Raw genomic sequence first — 11,351 nt, forward strand, 5'->3', positions numbered from 1 at the left:
CCATCTTAAAAATTAACCAATGAAATAAAACATATCAACTTATAGTTGACTTAGTTTCAGGAAAACACATTTGAGACTTGCAAATCACATTATTTTTCTCATCTTATCTATCAGTCATTGACGGGAATTTTGTAGGCCACCATGCTATTTACTTTGTGGATTGTAGTAGTGAACGAACGAAGACGGACTTCCTCAGAATTGGTAATGAACTGAGGTCCCGATTCTTCCCATTTTTCTGGCACAACCAAATCTTTATCCGTATAAATCAGGAGATCAAATGAACCTAAATTGGGAATAAACCACATTAAATTTTTATAAGTAAAACAACCTTCCCTGCCTCTTTCACTTTTTAAACTACACATAGTATTCTGTTGACTTGGTCTCTAATCATTAATCTTTTTTTTTAACGTTTGAAAAATGCAGTTTTTTTATTTTTAATAAAAAACAAACAGGAAACAATAAAAAATACTGCAAAAAGTGTATCAACACACAGGACAATGAAAGCGAGCCACAGGACAGCTAACACCTTGGTTTGTTCACTGTTGTAACTCAGTACCCAGACTATTGTCTGGCATGTAGTAGGCATTCAGTAAATACTTGATAAATGAAAGAATCATAAGTGAACAGAACAAAACATAATAGCTGTACTTCTAACTGAATATACAGAAAATAAAAATGACAAAAGTAATCACATCAGAATGGGTACTGTGAATGTTTTCACTTCCTTTTTCAGTGTTTCCCAATTATATAGAATGCACATACATTACTTTTGCTTTATATTTTCTCTCTCATTTATGATACTATTAAGAAAAAAAATAAAGGGTAATTCTTAAACAGTAGCTTAGTCTAAAATTAAAGGAATAAAAAGTTGTGCAAATACTTACAAGACACCTCCAACAGTGGTAGAAACGTTACTGTGGCAGTGATCTGTCTGATCACTGAACGGATTTCATCTTGAATAGCTTTCTGAGACTTTTCCCTGGGTGTACTATAAAGAAACCAAACCAATTAATGTAGTTTAGATTTTAATAAGTTATTTAAACATACTAGTAACTAAGATTACTTACCTGCTTCAATGCTTCTGAAATAAAATAATGTATAAAAGTGTTTTAGGACCTACAATCTAGTTCTTGTTGTTAGGTGCCATTGAGTGGGTACTGACTCATAGTGTGACCTTATGCACAGGAGAACGTAACACTGCCCGATCCTGGGCTAACCTAACTACTGTTGCCATGCGTGAGAGTCCATCGATGATGCCACTTGGCCAAATCCATCTCTTTTGGGGTCTTCCTCTTTTTCTCTGACCCTCCACCTTACCAAACATGATACTCTTCTCCAGCGAATGGTCCCTCCGACAATATGTCCGAAGTATGAGAGAGGAAGTTTGGTCATCTTGGCCTCTAAGGAGCACTCTGGCTGTACTTCTTCCAAATAGTAGGCACAATAAATATCCTTATTAATTTCATTTACCCTTTCAATCATGTTTTAGGATTAGTCTTAGTATCAGTATCATGCCATTTAGTTTCAAATGACTAAAAATGCTATCAGATTCTTTAAGAAAATTTCAGCAACTCAAAATACCAAGTGGTATCTAACATATTCAATTAGTATCATCATTTTGGTTCTTAATAATGTCTAAAGTCTACCTTTGAGTTCCTAGTGTGGCGCTGTGGGTTAATATGCCAGACTACAAAGCCATTTGAACTGCAAGGTTGGCAGTTCAATCTCACCAGCTGCTCCTTGGAAACCCTATACAGTAGGGTCACTATGGGTCAGAACCTACTTGACGGCACTTAAAAACAACAAAGTCTACCTCCAATTGCCTTAAATATTAAAACAGTATGTCAAATTCTTTTTTAAATCTAAACTAAAGGCTTTAGAAGAAAAGTACCTTCCATTAGAGAAATAACTATGGTTCTGAGTTTGTAGATATGAACGCCTAGGACAATGCTAAACAGCAGCATATAATGATCCAGAAGTCTTGAATCTTCTGAATTTCATGAACATTTATGACATTTTTGCCTTGAATAGGTCTTATGAAGTTCACAACACTAAAGGAAGTGATAGCAGAGCAGCAGCTTAAGCTTGGAGGAAGTTGAAGGAAATCCCTTTAAGTATATCCCTTAACTGGTACATCAAGTATATTTTGTAAAGTTTTGCACACTGCTGTTAAGTGCCACTGAGTATATTCTGATTGATAGCAACCCTGTATTGGGTTCCCAAGGAATGGCTGGTGGGTTTGAACTGCCCACCCTGAGGTTAACAGTCCAGTGCAAACCCAAAGCATAAATACTAAAGTTTAGAATTCAATAATAATAGACCAGGGGCACGCATGTTAGAGGATACGATTTATACAAACCAATGATGTGCTAAAATGAGCACAATTCATTTCCACAGGAGACTGAAAATTAAATTTATATTGGAAACAATTTATGCAATTTACTTTACATGAAACTAGTTCAATACATTTAGAACTCATCTAGTCCTGGTGTGGTGCTATAGGATAAGCTCTGGACTGCAAGGTTGGTTTTAACTGTAAGGTCAGCAGTTCAAACTCATCAGGAGTTTCTCGGAAAACCTATACAGGGTCATTATGAGTTAGAACAGACTTCATGGCACTTAACAACAAAAGTGATGAAAACAAGTTTTGGAAAAAATTTATCAAAGAAATAAAAATATTTTACTCACCTGTCATCTTTTGCAGTCTTGTCACACTCAATATCAAACTGCCATCTTTCAAGGACCTCACCACTTTCAATATTTGAGATGACTACTACCAGTTTCTGAACTGAACATTTGTATAACCAATCTGCAACATATAACAAGGAACATACCAGAACTTAACTTTCTTAGGTAATTTAAACAGGAATTTGCCTATTGTAAGCACTGTGGTTATGTATTCTCCTCCCTCCTGCTTAGAAAATTTATTTCATCAATAACCTAGCTCCTGCTTTCATATTCTCAAAATCTGTACCTAGTATAGTACTGGCTGCTGAGTATATAGTAGGCATGAGACAGATTTTTATCCTCACCTAAGATAAAAGGAGATGAGAATCTATATAATCAGCACTACACATGAGAAATTACAACTGTGATGACTGCTTTCTTGTTGTGCCATGAAGGATATAGTGCACAACAGCATTTAAATAGGAAACACTGATCAACTCAGGGAGATCAGGGAAGGCTTAAGCTTAGTTCTGAGAATATGCTAAACGTACAAGGTTAAGATATTCAAAGGAAGAGTATGAGAAGGAATTAGAGGCCAGTGCAACTGTAGTGAAGAAACTGGAAGGAACAAGGTCAGGTCTTGAAAGGAAAGATAAACAGGAGTCAGACCATACAACGCCATGTAGGTCAAATGAAGAAGAAATACAAAAACCAGGTAAGTCACTTGTGTGAAGCAGGGCATGATATAATTAGTCTGGCTATGACAGAATAAAATAATTCTGGCTATGCCACTGAAATGAATTAGAAGGTGTAGCACTGTAGGATAAACACTGGACTGTTAAGGGCAGGGTTGGTGGTTCAAACCTATCAGCTGCTCCTCAGAAATTCTATACAAGGTCACTATGAGTCAGAACTGACTTGAAGGCACTTAACAACAAACACCAGTTAGTCCATTAGTAGTTTAAACAAGACGTAGACATGAAAGCACATAAGATATGTTATTGTTGTTGTTGTTATGTGCCGTGGAGTTGGTTCCAACTCATAGCGACCCTGTACAGGGTTTCCGAGGCTGTAAATCTTTACGGGAGCAGAAAACCTTGTCTTTCTCCCGTGGAACAGCTGGTAATCTCGAACTGCTGACTCTGAGGTTAGCAGTCAGATTTGTAACATAAAGAGCTCCTTTAGGAGGATATACTACATGCTTTTATTATTATATTTCATGATTAAGAAATGGAATACACAAATCCAAGAGAGTTCATGGTCAAAACTGCCAGCACTCATTGGATTAGCTATAGAGATAAGAAAGAAGAACAGGTCAGGGATCTTGTCCAAGTTTCTGTCTTGTTATGAGTGACTGGATGGTTGAACTTTTCAATACTAGGAAAGAGAATTGAAAGTGGTCCCATTTAGGATATAATGCTAAATTTAGTTAAGATTATGAGTCTGATGTATCTCTTGGATAGACACTTCATGAAACCCTTAGATGTATGTTTGGAATTAGGAGATTTGTGCTAGACAAATTTGTCACAGAGCCCTAGTGGCACAGTGGACGGCAAACTCCAAGGCTCAAACCCACCAGTCACCTAATGGGAGCAAAATCAGGCTGTCTACTCCCATGAAGATTTAGTCTCAGAAACCCTATGGAGCAGTTTGAGCTGACCTATATTATAACACAGATTATTAGAAGTTACGCACATGTCAGAGATAACCTAGAATGAGATTATAAAGTGAGAGGAGGGCCTTAGCTCTGAGATAACCTTGAAAACTGACATACTATATCCAGAAGTCAACAAAGTTCTCTGGAAAGACAGAAAAAAATAGTAATATTTAGTAAGCATTTTAGGTTTTAGAGTCCTGATGATGGTCATCACCAGAAAAACACAAAAGTTAACTTAAAAAAAATTATTCTTTACAATTAAAAAACTGTAATTAACCTACAACTGAAACATCCCAAAACTCAAAAACAATAAAAAATGATTTCTGAATTTAAAAGTTCAAAAGAAAAAGGATGGTCACTTAAAAATCAAACTAGTGTTCTGGAAAAACAAGTGGAAGAAACTAAGTTGAGAGAAACTGACAAGTTCTTGTTATTTTAAGTGTCTGAGTCCTCTGGAGGACCCTGTATAGGGTTCCCAAGTAGTGGCTGGTGAGTTTGAACCACCGATCTTGTAGTTCAAACTGACCTTGCAGTCCAGTGCTTATCCTGCAGTGCCACACCAGGGCTCCAAATTCTAGAAGGAAGAAAAATACATGCAGAAAACTTAACTGAGGTAACAAGTAATAAAGCAACTTCCTGAGCTAAAGAAAAAAAGAGTGTTCAGGTAAAAATAATTTACTGAGTCACAAACAAATTAACAGAAAGACAAAGGGAAACAAGTGGGAAAAAAAACCACTCAGAAGCTACAGAGAAAGCAGTATGTTAAGACTTTATAATAGTTTCTCAGGCAGATATAATTAGCTGTATCTTGTTCCATTTGGTCATATGAAGTTTTGAATTACTTAAGCTATATCAGATTCCTAACATCAAAATAGCTTATTCAGAATGTGGTGGAGAAAAGGATTTCTTTCCATTTATATACTATTTATTTTCAACAAACTGAGAATCACTATATTTGGAAGATAGTATTTTCACTTTTCTATGTTGTTGTTGTCAGGAATCCTGGCGTGGTGCTGAGCATTAATGCACCAGAATGCAAAGCGTTTGAACTGCAAGGTCGGCAGTTCAAGCTCACCAGCCACTCCTTGGAAACCCTATACAGGGTTGCTATGGGTCGGAACTGTCTCAACTGCATTTAACAACAACAATGCTGTTTTTAAGTGCCATCAAGTTGGTTCTGACTCAGTGACTCTGTAAAAAATTTCCGAGGAGCACCTGGTGGATTTGAACTGCCATCTTGGGGTTGGTATGCAGTCCAGTGCTGATCCTAGGAAGCTAAAAAACAAAACGAAACAAAACAAAACAAAAAAACGACCACCAGGGCAGCAAAACGCAAACTACTTTTAAATACCTTTTAGCTGTTCCACCACATTATTTAGGTATTTGATAAGCTCAGGATCAGTAGTCACAAGTAAAGTGAGCCCGTACTTTTGCACTCGAGTAAAGGTTTCAGATGGATATATGCCACGTTGATATAAAATGCTGTTAATGCCAAATGCTGAAAACAAAACAAGAAAATTTCTAAGTAAAGTCATTGTCATGCGAAACTTCAGAAAATGAAAAATATTTTAAAGGGGGCTACAATTTTTAACAATGCTATAAAAGTGTCAGTGCTGAAACAGGTGTTTGCTTGTTACTGAAAGCTGAATAGTTTTACAAAGTGGCATTAAATATAATAAAATCTTGCTTCTAGTTGAAGCACTAGATGCATTAAATGCAAAAGACCATTGAATGCCAAAATACATTAACCAGTGTGGCACTGTGGATGGCAAAGTTGTCTGAACTTCCAGGTCGGCAGTTCAAGTTCACCAGCTGCTCCTCGGAAATCCTAAACAGAGTCGCTATGGGTCGGAACCGACTCGGCCAGCACTACAACAACAACCATGTAATCTGAATTTGAACTCACCTTGCAGTCCTGCGCATTAACCCGCAGCACCACACCAGGTCTCCAGGACTCCATGGTTGTTGGTATGTGCTGTGGAGTCGGTTCCGACTCATAGCGACCCTGTACAGGGTTTCCGAGGCTGTAAATCTTTACGAGAGCAGAAAGCCTCATCTTTCTCCCGCGGAACAGCTGGTAGTTTCAAACTGCTGATCCTGAGGATAGCAGCCCGAACCGTAACCACTATGCTACCAGAGCTCCTTGGTTGTTGTTGTTGTTGTTAAGTGCCGTCAAACCGGGTTCCGACCCATAACGACACTGTATAGGGTTTCCGAGGAGTAGCTGGTGAGCTTGAACCGCCGACCTTGCAGCTCAAACGGCTTTGTAGTCTGGCACATTAACCCACAGAGCCACACCAGGACTTCATGGCTAGATGGTGTCAAAACAGGCTTGGAGGGATTGGCAAATGTCCAGACAAGCTTCTTTTCTCCCTTCAGAGTGTTATTACAAGTCTGGTCGTTATCTCGGGTGTTAGATGCACTAAGAGGCAGGGGCTGGGTAAAACACTCACTGTGGCACCCAGTCCCGGGAGGAGTAGCGTAGGGTGAAGATTCACACTAAAGAAACGCTCCGGGTGAAGCGGCTACACCGCTAGGTGGGCCTGGCGACACCAAAGCCTCCTCCTCCACTCTTTGTACGCTCCCAGTACCCACCTCTACCCCCATAGCTGGAGCCGGACAGACGGCGCAGACCCGCGAGGCATGAATTCCGGACCGCAGCGGCCCATTGCTTGAGGCCGAGTCGCGGGCCTACGGGACGGCTGGCCTCGGTTCACCCCAACCCTGGCCCGCGCATGGAGAACTTACAGAAGAACTCGGCCACAATTTCGGCGCTTCCGCGGAGGGTGATACCCTGCTCCCGGGTGAGCTGCAGCGCCATAGTTGCACCTACGCACGATGGCGCGCTCTTTCACAGGGTAAACAGCGGCTCCAGTAGCAGTTCCCCGCCACTCGTTTCAAAAAACGTAGCAGCCCGCCGTCAGACCCTTCGCGCAGGCGCGACGTGTCTCTTGGTCCCGCCCCATGCAGCGTCGTCCGGTCCTGGCTCATCGGTCTTCTCCGCCCAAACAGGAGCTGACATTAGCGCAGGCGCGCTTGAGTTTACATCTGAGGCCTTTGGGCGGTACCTTCTGATCGTCATTAATTAGAAGGGTCTCAATGGTGTAGTGCTGTGGGTTAATGCGCCAGACTGCAAATCCGTTTAAACTGCAAGGTTGGCGATTCAAGCTCACCAGTTGCTCCTAGGATACCCTGTACAGGAGTTCTGGTAGCGTAGTGGTTACGAATCGGGCTGCTAACCTCAGGGTCAGCAGTTCGAAACTACCAGCTGTTCTGCGGGAGAAAGATGAGGCTTTCTGCTCCCGTAAAGATTTACAACCTCGGAAACCCTGTACAGGGTCGCTATGGGTCGGAACCGATTCGACGGCACTTAACAACAACAACAACAATGGTGTAGTCCTGTGGGTTAATGCGCCAGACTGCAAATCCGTTTAAACTGCAAGGTTGGCGATTCAAGCTCACCCTTTATAGGGTCACCATGGGTCGGAACCGATTCGATGACACTTCACAACAACAATGAGCAAGATGGGTTATCCTGACTTTTATGTCGCTCAGTAGCCTGTGGACTGAGTGAGCAACGAACACTATTTTGAGTTTTAAAGATATTTTTAAACTAATGTAATTTATCAGCTGCACCTGAAGTGGCCCCAGTAATTTTAGCACTTGGTTATGCTGCCCCCTAGTGTATGGTCGACGCTTCTGCCTGAAACAACTGCGCGCGTCCCGTGACGCTGCGAGCACAGCAGTTTGTTTTCCCCAGAAATTATATTAGGAAATTTAATTAAAGTTCAATTTAATCCTAATTAAAGGATGAGCCTCATCCGCTTTTCTCTCCCAGAGTCTGCGTCTCATGGTGCAGAATGTACTCTCCACATCCTTCCAATCTTTGGTGACTAGTCAGGAATGAGGCCAGATCAAAAAGATCCATTCTCACTGAACATGAATTTGGACTCAGATTCAGTGGCCTTTAGGTTGTTGTTAAGTGCCGTCAAGTCGATTCCGACCCATAGCGACCCTGTAGAGGGTTTCCAAGGGTGACTGGTGAGCTTGAACCACCAATCTTGCAGTTCAAACGTACTTTGCAGTCTAGAGTATTAACCCACAGCGCCACACCAGGACCCCTGGCTTTTATATTAGAGTGAGGAATATTGAGACACTGTGCAATTAATTTTTATGTGATTCAGAAGGAAACAATTTGCTAAATGAAATCTGAAGAACTATCAGACATGCTATGTTGTTGCTAAGTGCCTTGGAGTTGGTCCAACTCTTAGAGCTCCTGTGTAGGTTTCTGAGTAATGACTGGTGAGTTTGAACTGCCAACCTTGGGATTATCAGTCCAGTGATTATCCTATAACACCACACCAGGGTTTTTAGGTATTTGATAACATGAGAAATGCCTTAAGTTGTGTAATATTTTCTTATCCTGACAGCAAATAACCGTAAATTCAGTAACTTAAAAAAAAAAACAAAAAACAAAAAACAAAACCACCCATTTATCAGTAAGAAGTAAGTTTTATCAGAGTTTCACAAGGCTAAATCAAGGTATGTATTAAACAGATATCATCTGGGGTATGGCTTCCTGTTCGTTGTCAGAATGAATTTGCCTTGTATTGTAGGCTTCTTATGTTGCTAGCCCTACACTGAAGGCCACCCTTCCATAGACCCTCCCCCTGCCAAACTCTGACTAAAGGGAAGTCCAGGAGTCCTTCAAGACTCTTTCAGGCCAAATCTACGCAGATAATCTCTTTTTAAAACTAATCTTGAAAGTGCAATGTCCTCATAACCACAGTTTCTACCAGGTGCTATAAGGGTTATTGTGAAGTGTCTTATAGTCGGTTCTGCCTCATAGGGACCCTGTATAGGGTTTCCAAGGTGTGTCTGGTGGACTGCAGTGGGAAGGAAGGGCAGGAATTTGGAGAGCTATTTTAGAATTCTTTTATATAGTGAAATAATTACTTTTCAATTAGCTTGAAGAATAAACCATGAGTATAATAGGTAATAATAAGCTGAGTATACCCAATAAAACCATTTTTTCACATCATTGAGTCTTTATTTTATGTGATGTGAAACAATGACATCAGGGGAAGTGAATAAGAAGAAAGGGAAAGGTGGAGGTCCTTCACCCCTTCCACTGGGAGATCTGGTTAAGGTCAGCATTCTGGCGTTATACATCATCACCCACCTTTCCGCATACAAAAGTGCCTGTTTCTAAGGAACTAACTTTATATTAACACTGAGCACCTCAAGAAAGATTTATTCCAGTTTCATGATAACATGGTTTGTAAATTATCAGAAAATGCAAATAACTTTTAGAATAGCCTGGAGATTCTGGAAATCAAAAAAACAAAGCCCTCTGCCATCAAATTGAGTTTGACTCGTAACAACCCCGATAAGAACAAAGTAGAACCAGCTGTTCCTTAGGGTTTCTGATGCTGACTGCCACATCTTTCTCACATGAAGCAGCAGCTAGTGGGCTGAAACCACCTGGCCTCTCAGGTCATAGCCCAGTTGATTAACCTACTCCCACAGCATATGTTGTTGTTGTTAAGTGCTATCAAGTAGATTCCCACTCACAGCGACCTAGTATAGGGTTCCCAAGGCATGGCTGGTTACTTTAAACTGCTGACTTTGCAATACAAATGACCTTTCAGTCCAGTGCTTATCCTACAGTGCCACCTCAGGACTCCAGTATATGAGGAAGCTTCAAAAGTTTCATGGAAAAATAGATTGAAAAGATAATGAGTTTTCCATGAATTGAGAAAGTATTGTGAATATTATTTATACCCTGAGAGATATACAGCATAAATAAGGCTTAAAAGTGATATAAGGAGCTCTGGTAGCATAGTGGTTATGAATCGGGCTGCGAACGGCAAAGTCAGCAGTTCGAAACTACCAGCTGTTCCGCGGGAGAAAGATGAGGCTTTCTGCTCCTGTAAAAATTTACAGCCTTGGAAACCCTGTACAGGGTCGCTATGAGTCGGAACTGACTCCACGGCACATAACAACAGAAGTGATATACTTTGTACCTTTTGAATTTATTGTTTAGTTTTGTTTAAATATGCATACCTGGGGAAAAAAAGAAAGAAAAATTGACAGCACCCACTTAGGTTTTATGCGACTTCCGCCTACTTCCACAGTCTCCTTTCAGATGACTTTTCTAATCTTTCTACTTCTTGCTTATTTCAACCTTTAGGTTTTTCATAATACTCAGACCCCTTTTTAACTTAAATGTAACTTAGAAAAAACTTTTTGACCTCTTAGAATATATAAAGTCTTGTCTTAGGAATTCTCATAGCACTTCATAATACTTGTTTCATTATGATATATGTTATATCTTCTCGTGTGTGTGTGTGTGTGTGTGTGTGTGTGTGTGTGAGTGTGTGTGTAGGATCCACGATGGCATTTAGTGGATGTTCCACAAATAACTTGTTGACCAAATAAATATTTGAAAGGTTGTCATGGAAAGCTTCATAGTGGAACCCAACACATTTTCTAATTGGAGAGCAAATTGGATGGATGAGTTTATGTCACTTTGTTGTTGTTGGGTGCCATTGAGTCAGTTCTGCTCATACAAGTGTATGCACAACAGAATGGAGCACTGCCCTGCTCCTGAGTCATCCTCACAATAGTTGTTACATTTGAACCCATTGTTGCTGCCACCTTGTCAATCCATCTCTTTGGTAGGGTCTTCCTGTTTTTCACTGACCCTCAACATTTCCGAGCATGATGTCCTTATCCAGGAACTGGTCTCTCCTGATAATATGTCCAAAATACTAGAGAAGAAATCTTGCCATCCTTGCTTCTAAAGAACATTCTGGGTGTACTTCTTCCAAGACACTTATTGTTCTTCTGGCAGTCCATGGGACTTTCAATATTCTTCACCAACACCATAATTGAAGTGCATTGATTCTTATGTTGTTGTTGTTGTTGTTGTCAGGTGCCATCGAGTCGGAACCGACTCATAGCGACCCCATGCACAGCAGAATGAAACAATGCTCGATCCTGGGCCAACCTCACCACCGCTGCC

The 11,351-nt window shown here is 40.5% G+C and overlaps 1 protein-coding gene across 1 annotated transcript; it reads right to left on the bottom strand.

Annotated features, from left to right (window-relative positions):
- Nucleotides 1-6: 6 nt before the first annotated feature.
- On the bottom strand, nucleotides 7-7,221 carry LOC102833271 (mitotic spindle assembly checkpoint protein MAD2A-like). The gene is made up of 5 exons (XM_006878020.1): nucleotides 7,073-7,221; nucleotides 5,676-5,822; nucleotides 2,689-2,809; nucleotides 885-988; nucleotides 7-283 (listed from the first exon to the last, which is right to left on the bottom strand). Exons 1-5 carry the CDS (start codon nucleotides 7,143-7,145, stop codon nucleotides 111-113), a joined length of 618 nt encoding a protein of 205 aa, XP_006878082.1. The 5' UTR covers nucleotides 7,146-7,221; the 3' UTR covers nucleotides 7-110.
- Between the last annotated feature and the right edge of the window lie 4,130 nt (nucleotides 7,222-11,351).

This window comes from Chrysochloris asiatica, unplaced genomic scaffold (genome assembly GCF_000296735.1).
Source record: "Chrysochloris asiatica unplaced genomic scaffold, ChrAsi1.0 scaffold01124, whole genome shotgun sequence".
NCBI lineage: Eukaryota > Metazoa > Chordata > Mammalia > Afrosoricida > Chrysochloridae > Chrysochloris > Chrysochloris asiatica.